General features: G+C 42.4%; 1 protein-coding gene across 3 annotated transcripts in view; it reads right to left on the bottom strand.

Annotated features, from left to right (window-relative positions):
• Positions 1-14,680, bottom strand: part of ANKFY1 (ankyrin repeat and FYVE domain containing 1) — a 75,318-nt gene that overhangs the window by 52,987 nt on the left and 7,651 nt on the right. For 2 of the 3 annotated variants that reach the window (XM_083379505.1, XM_083379506.1), the window contains exons 2-3: positions 9,376-9,568; positions 5,301-5,419 (exon numbers count right to left, since the gene is read on the bottom strand). In XM_083379505.1, coding sequence (XP_083235631.1) covers positions 5,301-5,419; positions 9,376-9,568 — 312 coding nt within the window. Of the gene's footprint in view, positions 1-5,300; positions 5,420-9,375; positions 10,044-14,680 lie in introns of those variants that run through there. The other variant, XM_083379504.1, reaches the window with a different exon arrangement.

The raw sequence follows: 14,680 nt of genomic DNA on the forward strand, positions 1-14,680 counted from the left end.
TGGCTTGTCGGAGGAGATGTTGGATGAGCTGGCCCGCGTGGACATTCCCTCAGACCTGAATGGGCTGATCCATCTTTGTCTGCGGATCGATGCCCGGCTGCAGCAGCGAAAGAGTCGCCGTGCCACCCCACAGACCCCTGCCGCTCCTGTTGTGCGTGAGCCCCCAGTCCAGAGGGAGGAGCCAATGGAGCTGGGTGCCGCCAGGTCCCGTCTATCGGAGACGGAAATGGACAGACGACGATCGGGGGGGTTGTGTTTTTACTGTGGGGACCCTGGACATTTGGCTGCTTCTTGCCCGAAGAAGCGTCAGCGGGCGTCAGTGATCAAGCCTGCCCCGAGAAAGTCCCCTGCTTTGCTGTCGGGAAACGGCCCGAGCCCGATCTAGACGGTGTGAAAGATCGGGCGACCCACAATGACCACGCCGAGCGACGCCGTTCCGACGGTGACTGTGAACCTCCATGGCATTTGATTCTGGAGGCACGTCTGATCCTTCCTGGCAAGCCAGAGGGGATTCCGGTCCATGCCTTAATTGACTCTGGGGCTACCACTAACTTTATGGATTCGGCCTTTGTGGCCAAATGGGCTGTTCCCCAGTGTCCAGTGGATCCGCCCATGCTTGTGGAGACCATCGATGGTCGAGTGCTCCTGTCCGGGCCTATTACGGCCGCCACGCAACCCGTGTGTATGGCCATCAGTACCCATGTGGAGGCCATTCAGTTCTACGTCACTTCGGATCTGCACTTCCCCGTGGTCTTGGGACTGGCGTGGCTCCGGGCGCATGATCCACAGATCTATTGGTCTCAGAACTTGGTCACCTTCCCAAGTTTGCAGTGCGTGGACCACACCCGCCATATCTGTGCCGGCCAGGTGGAGGGTTCCCCAGGGGTTTCCTTGCCTCCCGAACTGTCCGACTTTGCTGACGTGTTCAGCGAGTCAGAGGCGGACCAATTACCCCCGCACAGGCCCTACGACTGCTCCATTGACCTAGTCCCTGATGCGCCTCTCCCAGTGGGGCGTTTGTACTCCATGTCGGAGCCCGAGTTGGCTGCATTGCGGGAATTCCTGACAAAGAATTTGGCTCGTGGTTTCATCCAGCCCTCGTCATCGCCAGTGTCTGCGCCCGTGCTCTTCGTCAAAAAGAAGTCGGGCGAGTTACGGCTTTGCTGTGACTACCGGAAACTCAACGCCATCACGGTGCGTAACCGCTACCCGCTGCCCCTCATCCCCGAGCTCTTGGACCGACTCCGGGAGGCTAAGATCTTCACGAAACTGGACCTGCGTGGAGCTTACAACCTCGTCAGGGTTCGGCCGGGTGATGAGTGGAAGACGGCGTTTGGTACTCGCTATGGACATTTCGAGTACACGGTGATGCCGTTTGGCTTGACCAACGCCCCCGCTGTGTTTCAGCATTTTATGAACGATATCTTTCGGGATCTGTTGGACCAGTTTGTCGTGATTTACCTGGACGACATCCTGATTTACTCCCCGTCGCGTGAAGCGCATCATCAGCATCTCCGTCAGGTCCTGCAGCGCCTCCGGGAACATCGGCTGTTTGCCAAGTTGGAGAAGTGCCAGTTCTACCAGGTGACCATCGATTTCCTGGGTCACCGCATTTCTCCTGAGGGCATCGCCATGGAGCCGAGTAAAGTCGAGTCGTTGCAGAGTTGGCAACCCCCGCGTCGCGTGAAGGACGTTCAGCGACTCCTTGGATTTGCCAACTACTATCGGACATTCATCCCTGGCTTTGCTGCCTTGACAGCCCCCCTCACCCGGCTCCTGCAGAAGAAGACTCGGTTCCAGTGGAACGCCCCCGAACAACAGGCGTTCCAGGCTTTGAAGGACGCCTTCATGAAGGAGCCCATCTTGAAACATCCCGACCCGCAATGGCCGTTTGTCGTGGAGGCGGACGCCTCCGACATTGCCATTGGGGCCGTGTTACTCCAGGCGACGACGCCCAGCGGTACCCTTTTCCCTTGCGCGTATCACTCTCGGAAATTGAACCCCTCGGAGCGCAACTATACCATCTGGGAGAAGGAGCTGCTGGCCATCAAGGCGGCGTTCGAGGCTTGGAGGCATCATCTGGAGGGGGCGCGGCATCAGATCGAGGTCCGGACGGACCACAAGAATCTGGAAAGCCTGCAGACCGCTCGGAATTTGAATCAACGCCAGATCCGGTGGTCCCTCTTCTTTGCGAGGTTTGACTTCCGGGTGCGGTACATACCAAGCGGGCACAACCAGAGAGCGGATGCTCTGTCCAGAAAGCCCGAATACACCCGAGCGGAAGACAAGCTTCCGCCCAGGACAGTGATCCCCGTCGAGTCTTTTGCTGCGGTGCGGGAGCCGGTGGATATACGGGCTCGGATCCGGGAGGCGCAGCAGCAGGAGGCGTGGGTGGCTCAGCGGAAGGAAGAGGTGGGGCCAGATTCGCCTTGGTCGGTCGCGGATGGACTCCTGTATTATCGTGACCGGCTCTATGTTCCAGGAGGGCCACTCAGGGGACTCGTCCTCAGCCAGTGTCATGATAACCCGGCTGCGGGGCATTTTGGCCTGTTCAAGACTCTGAACTTGGTCTCCCGTACTTTTTGGTGGCCCCGAGTCCGACACGATGTCCAGTCTTATGTCACCTCCTGCATTCCTTGCAGGCAGGCCAAGTCAGCGACAGGGGCCCCGCCTGGTTTACTGCAGCCCTTGCCAACACCCAAGAGACCCTGGGGGGCTGTGTCCATGGACTTTCTGACGGATCTACCCCCATCCTCCGGCTTCACGACAGTGTTTGTGGTGGTGGACATGCTGACCAAGATGGCGCACTTCATCCCTTGTCGCGGCTTACCGTCAGCTCGCGCCACTAGTCGCATGTTCATCCAACAGGTGTTCCGGCTGCACGGCCTTCCCGATAGAGTCGTCTCCGATAGGGGGGCCCAGTTTACAGCCCGCTTCTGGCAGGAGTTGATGCGGGCGTTGGACATTAAGGTTTGCCTCTCGTCCGCGCATCATCCACAAACCGACGGGGGTACCGAGAAGGTCATCGGCATCTTAGAGCAGTATCTGCGCTGCTACGTTAACCTGCAGCAGGACAATTGGGTGGACTATTTGGCCATAGCCGAGTTTGCCTTTAACAACTCGCAGCACACCTCCACGCAGATGACACCGTTCTTGGCCAACATGGGTTATCACCCCCGGTTTTTCCCCCTTTCTCCCGTGGACTCATCGGAGCCGGCAGCGAACGAATTTATGACGGAGTTACAGGCGATCCATCGGTTGGTGCGACGGCAGCTGGAGAAGGCCAAGGCCGACTACAAGAGGTTCGCCGATCGGTCGAGAAGGGATACGCCTCCACTATCGGTGGGGGATCGGGTCTGGCTGTCCACCAGGAACCTACCATCCACTCGGCCGGCGAGGAAGCTGGACCACCGTTACCTTGGACCGTTCCCAGTCGAGGCCGTCATCAATCCGGTCGCCTATCGTTTAACTCTGCCACGTTCCCTGCGCGTGCACCCCGTCTTCCATCGGTCCTTGTTGGTCCCCGAACAACCGGCCTGTCCACTTCGCCAAGCGGAACCTCCCCCATCAGGAACTCGTGATGGAGGCAGCACCCCCGAGTACGAGGTCGCCAGCATCAGGGATTCCCGCTGGCTGAAAGGTCGCTTCCAGTACCTGATCGAGTGGAAAGGGTACGGGCCGGAGGACTTCACATGGGAAGACGCGACCGCCGTTCATGCCCCTGCGTTGGTGACTGCTTTTCACGAACAGTTCCCATCCCGACCGCATCCGGATCGGCAGACCCGGGGGAAGGGCCCTGCGGTGCGGGATAGTGTTGTGACTCAGGGCCAGCCTGTGGGTCCGACAGCCGGCTCCGACGTATCGGAGGACTCAGATGAGGGGGAGGAGGGAGACGAACCGGCTGATGATGGTTTGGAGGCTTTGCAGAGTCCTCAGCCGGGGACCTCTTCTCAGCTGCGTGAGCCCGAGAGTGCGGAGGATGATGACCCACAGCTGGCCCTGTTCAAGGACGCCCGACGCAGGAGGCAGTCGAGCAGGAACAAACAAAGAAAGGCTATGGGACTCCTCGGGAGGAGGCACAGGGAGACCACGCCCTGAGCTCTCTATAAAAGGAGTGTTTGGGGAGGGGCTGGTTGCTGAAAGCAACTTTTCCGCTTGAGAAGACAAGCTCTAGTGTTTTTGTTAACTGCGTAATTAAATCTTGGCAGAAGCCTTTTAGCCTTGGACGCTCTCCAGTCTCTTCTTTCTGATAAGGGGTTTGTTAGAAGAGGGCTGGTTCAGAACAGTCTCTTCTGAGCCTCCTGCCCCAACCACTATCCAGCTGAAGGCTACGCTGTCTCTTATTTGACCATTCCCTTGGTAGCGTCTCTTTGCCCAGTCTCCCAAGATATTTTCCACATTATAATAAATGGTTTTATTTATTTATGTATTTATTTATTGCTTGTTTTTATACTGCTTCTCATGCACTCCTTTTCAAGTGGTATATACAAATCATTAGATATATAAATAAAATTACAATACACTAAAAATTAATAAACATAAAAGCACAGAAATTAAAAAGGTAGGGAGAAAAAAACAGTCTGAAACATTTATGCCCTGAATGGAGAGAGATAGCATAATTCGATATGTTGGCTAGGAAAATATTAAGCTACTATCCAGTATGAAGGCTGACATATCCTAAGGTGTTTTAAAATTACTTATTTTATAGCATATATCTCAGCAGTTCTATTTACCTCATTTAAATGTCAGTTCAGAGCATTTCTCTTGAACAGTAGCCTCATCCCAGAATCTAGCTTTTAGGGAAGAGTCATGAATTTTTGACAAGCTTCTCAATCAGGGAGGAAAAAAACAAAACGAAACAGAGAAGTGGCCAAGTACCTAACTTAAGTTTCGAAAGAGAAAAATGCTGGAGTTGCAATAGTTGCCTTACAGAATAGACATTGATGCTTTCAAAAAGCAATTGTGAAGACCAACGTAATAATAATCAATCATCTTCAACAACTTGATTTCTTTGCTGTTTCAGAGACTGTTTAATAAGATGAAACAGACAACCATACCTAACACTCATGTCATTAAAATTAAAGAGGTGTAAGCTCCCAATTTAACTGTAACTAAACACTTAGCATGTTTGAAAGACAAATGCTTCATAATTAGAAGATTGAGTACCATTTTTGCAAGCTGAGCATCTCCTCTTGAAGGATAACAATGTAACCTCTTTTCCCAAAGGCATTTTATGTTTTTATTAATCTTCCCAAGGCAGTGAATACTCCTCCAATCTCTCACTCACACACAGAACTAACCTGACAGATCTAGCTCATTTGTTGACACTAAGTTGGCCAGACTCCAAGCCTCACTCCGGGCTGCCAATACAAATTTGTGAGCGCTGATGTACCTGTCTCCCACCTTGATCTTCAGGTCACTGACGGAACAGAACAAACATAACTTTGGATTAGATGAGCTGGTATTCTGCTAACTAAAACATCAATTTGGAAGAAATCAGATGAGTCACAGTGGGGACATAGTAAAATATGGGTGATTTTCATGTACTTTGACCTAGTTTTCAGATCTTTATAATGCCTGAGAACCTTAAAGCAACCTCTTCTTTCAGACTGACAAAAAAATGTAGACAAGCAAAAAAAAAAGAAAAAGAAAAAGGGATGGTAACTAAGGTAATGCTTCTCATTGCTTATTATTTGTAAGCACAAAAATAAGGGCTAAGCCACCCCCACATAAGAAAAACATTGGGAAGTCAAGTAAAATCCCCTTCTCTATTGAGAAAAAAAAATATTTTTAAAAGGCTGCATCTCCAGTTAATTCTGGCTATTTTTATTTGTTTGCAAATCTTAAAATAACAAGATGATAGCAATGAGAATAACTGTAAATCATCACATCTTTTAAAACAAAGATAGTCTTGATTCTCTCCCCCCCCCACAAAACACACACAGTTTTCTAAGCACCTCTCACGTATGCCGTCAAATTTCAGCAGCAAGTCTTAAGCTTTTCAGTGGCACAATATTTCTACATTTCTGGCCAAAAGTGACAGCTCCAAAAGTGGCAAGCATTTTCAATAACTTTACTACCCTAACAATAGCACTTAGTCTTATATACTGCCTCATTAGTCCTTTACAGCCCTCTCTAAGCGGTTTACAGTTTCAGCATATTGCCCCTAACAATCTGGATCCTCATTTTACTGGAAAGGATGGAAGGCTGAGCTGGTCAGGATCAAACTCCTGGCAGTGGGCAGAGTTAGTATGCAATATTGCATACTAACCACTGCACCATCACAGCTCCTTACCATCCACTGTTCACCTGAATCTCTGCAATACAGATATAGTAATCCTACCAAATTTTCCCCTCCAGTGGCTACAAATTCTGGCACATTCTTGGATTATCATCATATTGTTAAACATGCTCTAATGCTCATGTGGGGAAATTTTTTTTAATTATCAGCCTCTGTCTTTTATTTATTACAAGGAGTCCTCACTTACCAACTGCTTCATTTAGTGATAATTCAAACTTACAATGATGGAAAAAAAATATTGTGACCAATCTTTGCATTTATGATTGTTGCAGCATCCTATAGTCCTATGACTGCCTTTTGGACATTTTGTAACTGGCTTGCAGAGTTAGCAGAGAAGGTGGAAGTAATATCGTAAGTTATGGTCACATGATGTTTTGCTTAGCGACTGTGGCACTTAGTGTCTGACTTCTCTGTTCCAATTGTGATCACTAAGTGAAGACTATATGTATTTCATTTTATTAATATGTCCACCCATTCCACAGCAGTTACTAATCCAGCTTAAAATCACCAATGTAAAATCATATAATAGTAATAACAAAAAGCAATAATAAACAGCATAAAATGGCAGACAGACCATCCAGTGATAAGTCAACCATAAATTAAGAAATCTCATGGAATTACCTAACCCAGCAGTATCCATGCTTAGGTTAAACAACCAGATCTTAAGAGTTTTTTGAAAACCAATGGGCCTGGGTGATATGGTGTTTCAAAAGGCAGACACTGCAATAGGAAAAGTCTACTTTCTACATGCCATTCTTAAACAACAAGACCTAGAGTATGCTTTTCCTCTCACTCCCATTGGAGAAGGTAGAAGTAATTGGAGAGAAGCTGTCAGTCAAATATCTTGTCTTAAGCTCAGGTTGGTACTCAATTAACATTCCAAAAAATAGCTCATAATTAAAGATGGGAAGAAAGAAGATATTGAAAAGAAGGATGTGCAATTTATAAAGAAATTTATCATTTAACATGGAAGAGAAGTGAGGGTGACAACAGTTAATTGTCTAGTTAGCACACCATTTAAAACTAAAATCAATGAAAAAGATCCCCCAATTTGGACAGATATTTTATATGACATAAAAATGCTGAAAACGTACACAACAAAAACACACCAATATAAAATGGAGCTTCTAGTTTTGAAGAGCAAAAAAGATTTGCACACCAAAAGGATTAAGTCAATCACAACAAATATTTAATTCAAAATATTTTAACCAGCAAAACAAAGTACATCTGCCTGGCTCAGCATTAAGACAATAGCCATATATGCTGCATTCATGTATTAAGTTTGTAATTGTAATTGTAATTTAAGAACAGCATTTACTGCCGCAGAGCTATGGCCCTCAGACTAATTTCATAAAACTCAAATTTTCTTCAAAATGTATGTCTCATGGAAAAGGTGTGTTTAGAGCTATCTGTCATTACCCTGCAGTTTCTTGGGGGGGAAAGAGAGAAGCTGTTCCAGGAAAATTAAGAAAGTGTCACACCCACTGTTTAGTTTAGTTTAACCCACAAAATGTTTCTAACAGACTGAAAATACTTCCTGTCCAGCCATTATTTTTACACGACCCACTAGTTATGAAACAGAATTACAGCAAGCTGGCCTTGCCATTAATCCTCGATTCTGCTCATTCTCATGTGTGGAATTCATTTTCAAAAATGCATCCCTCAAGCAAATACACCAAAATCATGTTCAGAACAGCTTGCTAAAGGATAAGTCTCAGTCTTTTGACAATATAGCTTGAATTTCATTCCACATCTTGAAACTACATCTAATGCACAAAAGCAACCTAGTTCTTGTGTATTTGTATCTAATTTAGAAATTCTATTCAGATAATACATTTTTATGCAGCTCCTCCTTCAAGTTGCATTTATTAGTAGGTCTCTATTTAATCTAGTTCCTCTATGGTCTTCTAAAGGAAGAGTACACTCATAAACAGAGAGGAAAAATGATTATTCATTATTTTTCCCTAACCACACCCAGTAAAAAGAAAAAGACAGTTAGAAGACCATAGTTGGCAATTATGTTAATTAAAAGCTAAAACTAAGAAACTCTGGACATTTAAATGTCAATGAGGACTAGAGATGGTCAGTACTGTAAAGTTTAAAAATTAGTCCATGGAGCTTAATCACATGAATTTGATCATTAACATTCAGAATCAATTAACAAAACTTCTAATCAACTGATAAACCATAATGAACAATGGCTGTGTTTGTATATAATTAAATACCTGGCAGATAAATTCACAAAAAATCCAAAGCTTAGTTAGTGATATCCTAACTAAAGGGATGAAGTTTTGTGTATTTGGTTATAGTTTAATGAGTGAACATGAAAAATGGGGTAATTTCATAAAAAGATTAAGCATGTGATATGAATGCAGCCAATATGCTTATGAGATTCAGAGGGATATATCCAAAAGCAAAGACCTTCAAACTAGATTATAGTCCTCAACTTGCAACCACAATTGGGACCAAAATTTCTGTTATTAAGCAAGGCAGTTGTTAATTGAATCATGTGTGATTTTATGACTTTTTTATCACGGCAGTTAAGTGAATCATCACAGCTGTTATATGAATCATGTGATTGTTAAGCAAATCCAGCTTTCTCCATTGACTTTGATTATTGGAAGTTAGGTGGGAAGGTCAGAAATGGTGATCACAGGACCCTGGGATGCTGCAACTACCCTAAACACATGCCAGTTGCCAAATACTGACTTGATTATGGGGCTGCTGCAATGATCACAAGTGTGAGGACTGGTTGTGTGTAACTCGCTTTTTTGAGTGCCACTGTAACTTCAAAGAGTTGCTAAATGAATGGTTGTAAGATGAAAACTACCTGTAGCTTATTACAATCACGATTACAATATTGCTTCACCTACTGAGAAACAAATGGCTCTTAGTGTGTTACAATATATGGACAAGTGAATAAGATACAAAATTTGAATCTTGGGCTAAAAGCGTGCCCACCCCATTGCCGGCAATGGAGAAAAAGTTGCGATACGTTGTGACATGACACGTGACGTTGAAAGTTTGACACCCCTAACCTATGGTCTTTCTACCATTTTTAGGGAATCTCTTACCTATATTGCTCCTGCTCATACAATTCTGCCACAATGGTAAGCAGTCGACTGATGAAAGAGTCACTGGCATTCTCTTTGTTTGACTGAGCAGCTAGGAGGGTACATTTTCTCTCTGTTTCTGTCAGTTTTTTCTGCAGTTTGACATATTCCTGACGAAGAAGCATCAAATGTTTTTCCAGTTTTGCCACCTCTTCTGCAAAAATAAGCAAACAAAAAACAAAAAAACACCATATTAAATGGTACAACACATGACTTGCTTGAACAAGTTTAACAGCTAGATTTTTCTCTACCAAGACCATTGAAAGGTAGACAGTACTAGCAAGGTACATGCAAACTAAGATAGTCATGATTATCCATTGGAAAAAACAGTCAACATTCATTGCCTGGCACTGCCATTTTTAGGACTGACCCAAATGATTCCAAAGATCATGGAAGTCCAACAATCCTTTGACATTCAGATTACATGTTATGAAAAAAGGAAGAAATGTTTCCGCCTTAAACCAAATGTTTCAACTATGAAGTCTCTGGTCTGTACAGACTGCAGTCTGTCAGAGTGACTCTGAATATCAGGTTATATTATCATTGTTGATCATGTACTCAGCCAGATGTTTAGATTGGATTAAGTCCTTTCCAAGGACCTAGGATAGGCAGATGTTGTGTTTAATAATATTAAAAGATGTCATTGCAGGATGTAAGCTGTTCCAAGTAAAACTGCCTTTTGCCGTTAGCTAAGGATGATTTTATCAATTCCAACATTGCTCAAGTGATACTTCAGATGTTCCGGAATTGTATCCCTTTAACAATGATTATTGTTACTTCTCAGCTTTCTACATATAACTCATGGCAGCAAAAATCCAATACTCCTGCCTCCTATTTTCCACACAATAACAACCCTGTGAATTGGGTTAGGCTGTAACTGGCCCAAAGTCACCCAGTCAGTTTTCATGCCAAAAGGAAACCTAAAACCCACAATCTCCTGGTTTCTAGACCAGCATTGTTACGATATTAAATTTAGAACAAAAAAATTGTACAGCGGGCCAGAGCACACAGTTGTAGTTAATAGGTTACAAAGTGCGGGCTCACGCATGAGGCAATCTACACCATGATTGGTTGCTGTGGGTGTAAAGGGGGAGTTTCCCTTTTTCCCGCCTTTTTCTTCTGTGTGCTCTGTATGCTGTTTGATTTAACTCATGACGTTCCTGTGTTCCTGACTATCTTGTCTGCTATAAATGTAAAATATATTTATTTATGTAAAATTACTAGTTTGTATCAGTGTCTTTGACTTCATTTGGACAGCTGCTGTACAATTCCTTGACAAGCACCTTTACCACTACACCAAACTGGCCTCTTATTATACCTACAATATACCAAGCATTAGTGATAAAAAGAAATGGCTGATTCTTATTCTTATTCTCAGCCAATTCTGAAAACATAAAGGTTATTAGGTCTACTCCATCAGCAAAATGCATGAACCTAGCTTATGGTGAAGTAGGACCATCAAATGCCTAAACAGAAAAAAATTGAGTGAATTCTATAGGTCTGTTCTATGAATGCAAGGCTATTAATTTGCAAATCTTCAAATTGTCAACCCTCAAAATTAAGAATTTTGAAACCAATATATCAAGTAAGGATAATTCAAGATTTCTGGAGATTCCTATCTTAATAATAAAATAATAATAATAATAATAATAATAATAATAATAATAATAATAATAATAATAATAATTAGTAGTAGTAGTAGTAGTAGTAGTAGTAGTAGTAGTAGTAGTTGGAAGGGACCTTGGAGGTTATCTAGTCCAACCCCCTGTTAAGGCAGGAAACCCTATATATCTGATATTCCGGAGACCTGCTTCCTGTCAAATCAATGACAAAATTTAAATTAAGGATGTTCCATATGTACTATATTGGTAGAAGACTCCAGGGCAGAACATTGCTAGTTAAAGAAGTAAAAACCAGGACTGAATTTCTACTGCAATTTCTCCCAATCTCGGGCTATCTGAATATGTTAACAGTGCAATTCTTACAATTCCAATGTAGCAAATTTTACATGTACTTCCAGTACTTTAAAAAAATGTATCCCTAATAAAACAATCATCTTCCCTATGAGAAAAGACTACACCATGTGGAGTTTTTATGCTACAAACTACAGCATGCCATGAAAATGAATATATGAGCAGAATTATATTTTTCCCTACTCTCATGTTCAAATTCAGGATCACCGAACTTATGTATGTTGGGATTCTAGACCAATAAAGGGAATTTTTCCTTCATAATATAAAAAACCCCTCAACCTTGAGCTATCCAGTGTTGTATAAAGTTAGTTGTAAAAGGGGACTAAGGCAAATTCATGCAAGGTTCACTTTAGCAACAATAACTAATGTGAATGGGTATCTACTACCTCTTAGAATGCATATCTTAAGTACTAGTTTCTGTGAAGTGACAGAGATGGGCGGCTATCTTTCTCACATCCGTGTCTGTGAATTTTCAGAATGAATCCAGTTTTGACACTGAATGTTGGACTCCATGGGTCTTTGGCCCGATTCTGTAATGCTCTTACTTGCAGAAAATCTAGGAAAATATGTACTTGCTACCTTTCAAAATGCCCCCCCCCAAATATTAAGCTTAAGAATCATTCCAAAGGAAGAGGCCTTCTGGATCTATATGTATTGGCCCAATAATATAGATGGTGGGAGAGTTCTGCATAAAAATTCAGCCAACTATTCAGCATACCAACCATGTGTGAGGGCAGTTTAGTCAGGGTGCTCAGTTACTGAATCAATTTGCAGTATCTTATGGTGGTAAAGAGACATCACTCTACCCTTTAGCAATTTTCTCTTATAAAACCCAACAACAATAACCATTTCTATCAAGCCCTAGCCACAGCAAGATTTTCTTTTTAAAAAATCACAGATATATTAATTAATTAATTAATTATAATATTATAATGAGGACCCAGATTGTTGGGGGCAATAAGCTGACTTTGTAATAATGCCGCTTGGGGTGTGTGTGAAAGCCCTAACAAGCAGGCATATACATAGAATGAAGGCTACTGCTAAGCTTGTAAGCCACCCTGAGTCTTCGGAGAAGGGCGGGATATAAATTAAATAAATAAATAAATAAATAAATAAATAAATAAATAAATAAATAAATAAATAAATAAATAACTGCATTTTGATGCAATGCACCAAAAATTGGGAAAACACAGATGATTTCCTTTATGATTTTTACATCAGTAATATAAAAACTATCAGTATATATAAAATCCTTTTACATAAGCAAAGAAAAATTGAATCACATTAAGTAAGTTTCTAAATTCTAGTATTAGAAAATCTACATTGTATAAAAACAGCTCCAAAACCTTTCTAGGCCAATTCTTTCATTTTTAAATGTTATTTCTAAATTACTCAGTAGGGTAAAGATCAAGGTCAATCAGTACAATGAGGATAATGTCCAATACACTAACTTGTTGCAAAGATTAGTGGGGGTAGCAGCAGCTTGTTTCCAATGTGGTCAGGAATCTGAATGAAATACGTGGCCTCACACTGTTACCCACTTTTGAGATTAAATTTGGAGTAGGAAAGTGGGGGGAGGATGCAATAGGACCTTTGATAAAAAGAGCCAGCTCCAAGAAGACAACCCTACAATAAAACTTAATAAATAAGAATTTCATACTTAGTGCATTCTATGTTCACCATTAGTTGTTAAATAAAGTTATTTAGCAATAACTGGAATACCAGTTTATGTTGTAACCAAACCATAGCCAAACATACCAATTTCAATGGATTGTACCTATCATACTAAGTGACAATGTGAATTAGTCTTAGTCCTGTGTTTTGGTTAAATCCTCTACTGCAGTTTATATAAGGGGTCAGCAATATTTAAAGAAGATTGCTATAAGATATTGCAAAACAAAGCTTAATATTGACATATTCAATAAACCACAGGTTCAGCATGTGATTTGAAGCCAGTCAGCAGTAGATTTTTCCTTTCCTGGTTTTGCTTCTGTGAAATATTGAAGTGGTAAGCAGAATTTATGAGAGCAAAAAAACAAAAGTTTGAAAACTAACCTAGTTCTAACATCCTTACCTTAAAAATGGTAAGCCGCCCAGAGTTACCTTGTAGGGGAGATGGATGGCATAAATATGTAATAAATAAAAATAAATAACAGGAGGTAAGTCAGTTTGATCCAGTGGTTCTCAACCTGTGGTCCATAGACCCCGGGGGTGGTGGGGTAGTGGTGGTGTCACAATGTTGTCATGAGAGTTCTGCGAAGGCTTGAAGAAATGTTATGATTTAAATCTTACAACTCGGGGATCCGGAGCTATGGTTTGTGGCCACAAAAGGTATTCCCAGGGGGTGAAGAAAAGATTAAGTGGGTTAAGGCACCAGGCTAGAAGCCAGGACAGGACAACTTCTAGTCCTGTTTTAGGCATCAAAGCTGGATGACTTTGGGCCACTTACTCTCTCTCAGCCCATCTCATCTCACAGGGTTGTTGCTGTAGGGAAAATAGGAGGAGAAAGGAATATTGTTTACTGCCTTTTGAGTTATTTATAAAAATAATAAAGGCAAAAAACAAATGAAAAAATAAAACATTATTTTAGAAAGCTTTCTTCCTTAGTGATCTCTGAATGGCATATATGTTCAACAGTAATTTATGAATAAGAAGAGGCCAGAGAAGTCACTGAGTTCAGCTCCATGCTCAGTTTAAAGCGTCCTCAAAATTTAACGTCTGCCTGAACACATCAAGTCTAGGAAAGCTTTCCTTCTCTTTTGATAATAGCCATAACTGCTCTTACTGTTAGGATTTTTTTTCTTAATATTCAACTACAATCTGCCTAAATCACTTATATTCAGCACTCAAAAATAATAGACAATAGAACTTAGTCTTTTTCTGTCTAACATTTGTTTAGGTACTTGAAGAATCCTATGGTGAGGAAAACAACTCTGTTTTCCTCGAAGTTAAATATGCCCAATTGTCTCAATATTGTCTTGTTTTCAGTTCCCTGATTATCATTTCTGTGTCTTTTTTTGTATCTGCTCCAGTTTGCCTGAATCCTTCTTAACATAATACTCAACATGAGATTTGATCAACAGACAATAAAAATATCAAAACATTTCCTAGACATCTATAAAATCACAATGATCAAGCAGAAACACTTTCTTCTAGCAAGGCTGGAATTCTTACAAACATTTCAACTTAAACAATACTGACATTCTTACAAATGCAACAAGAGCAAGATTTCCTGTCTGGGTGACAGAAAGGGGTGGAAAAATCAGCTATGCCTCTGAAGCAAAATGTTATTA

This window comes from Vipera ursinii (genome assembly GCF_947247035.1).
Source record: "Vipera ursinii genome assembly, chromosome: 1".
Lineage (NCBI taxonomy): Eukaryota > Metazoa > Chordata > Lepidosauria > Squamata > Viperidae > Vipera > Vipera ursinii.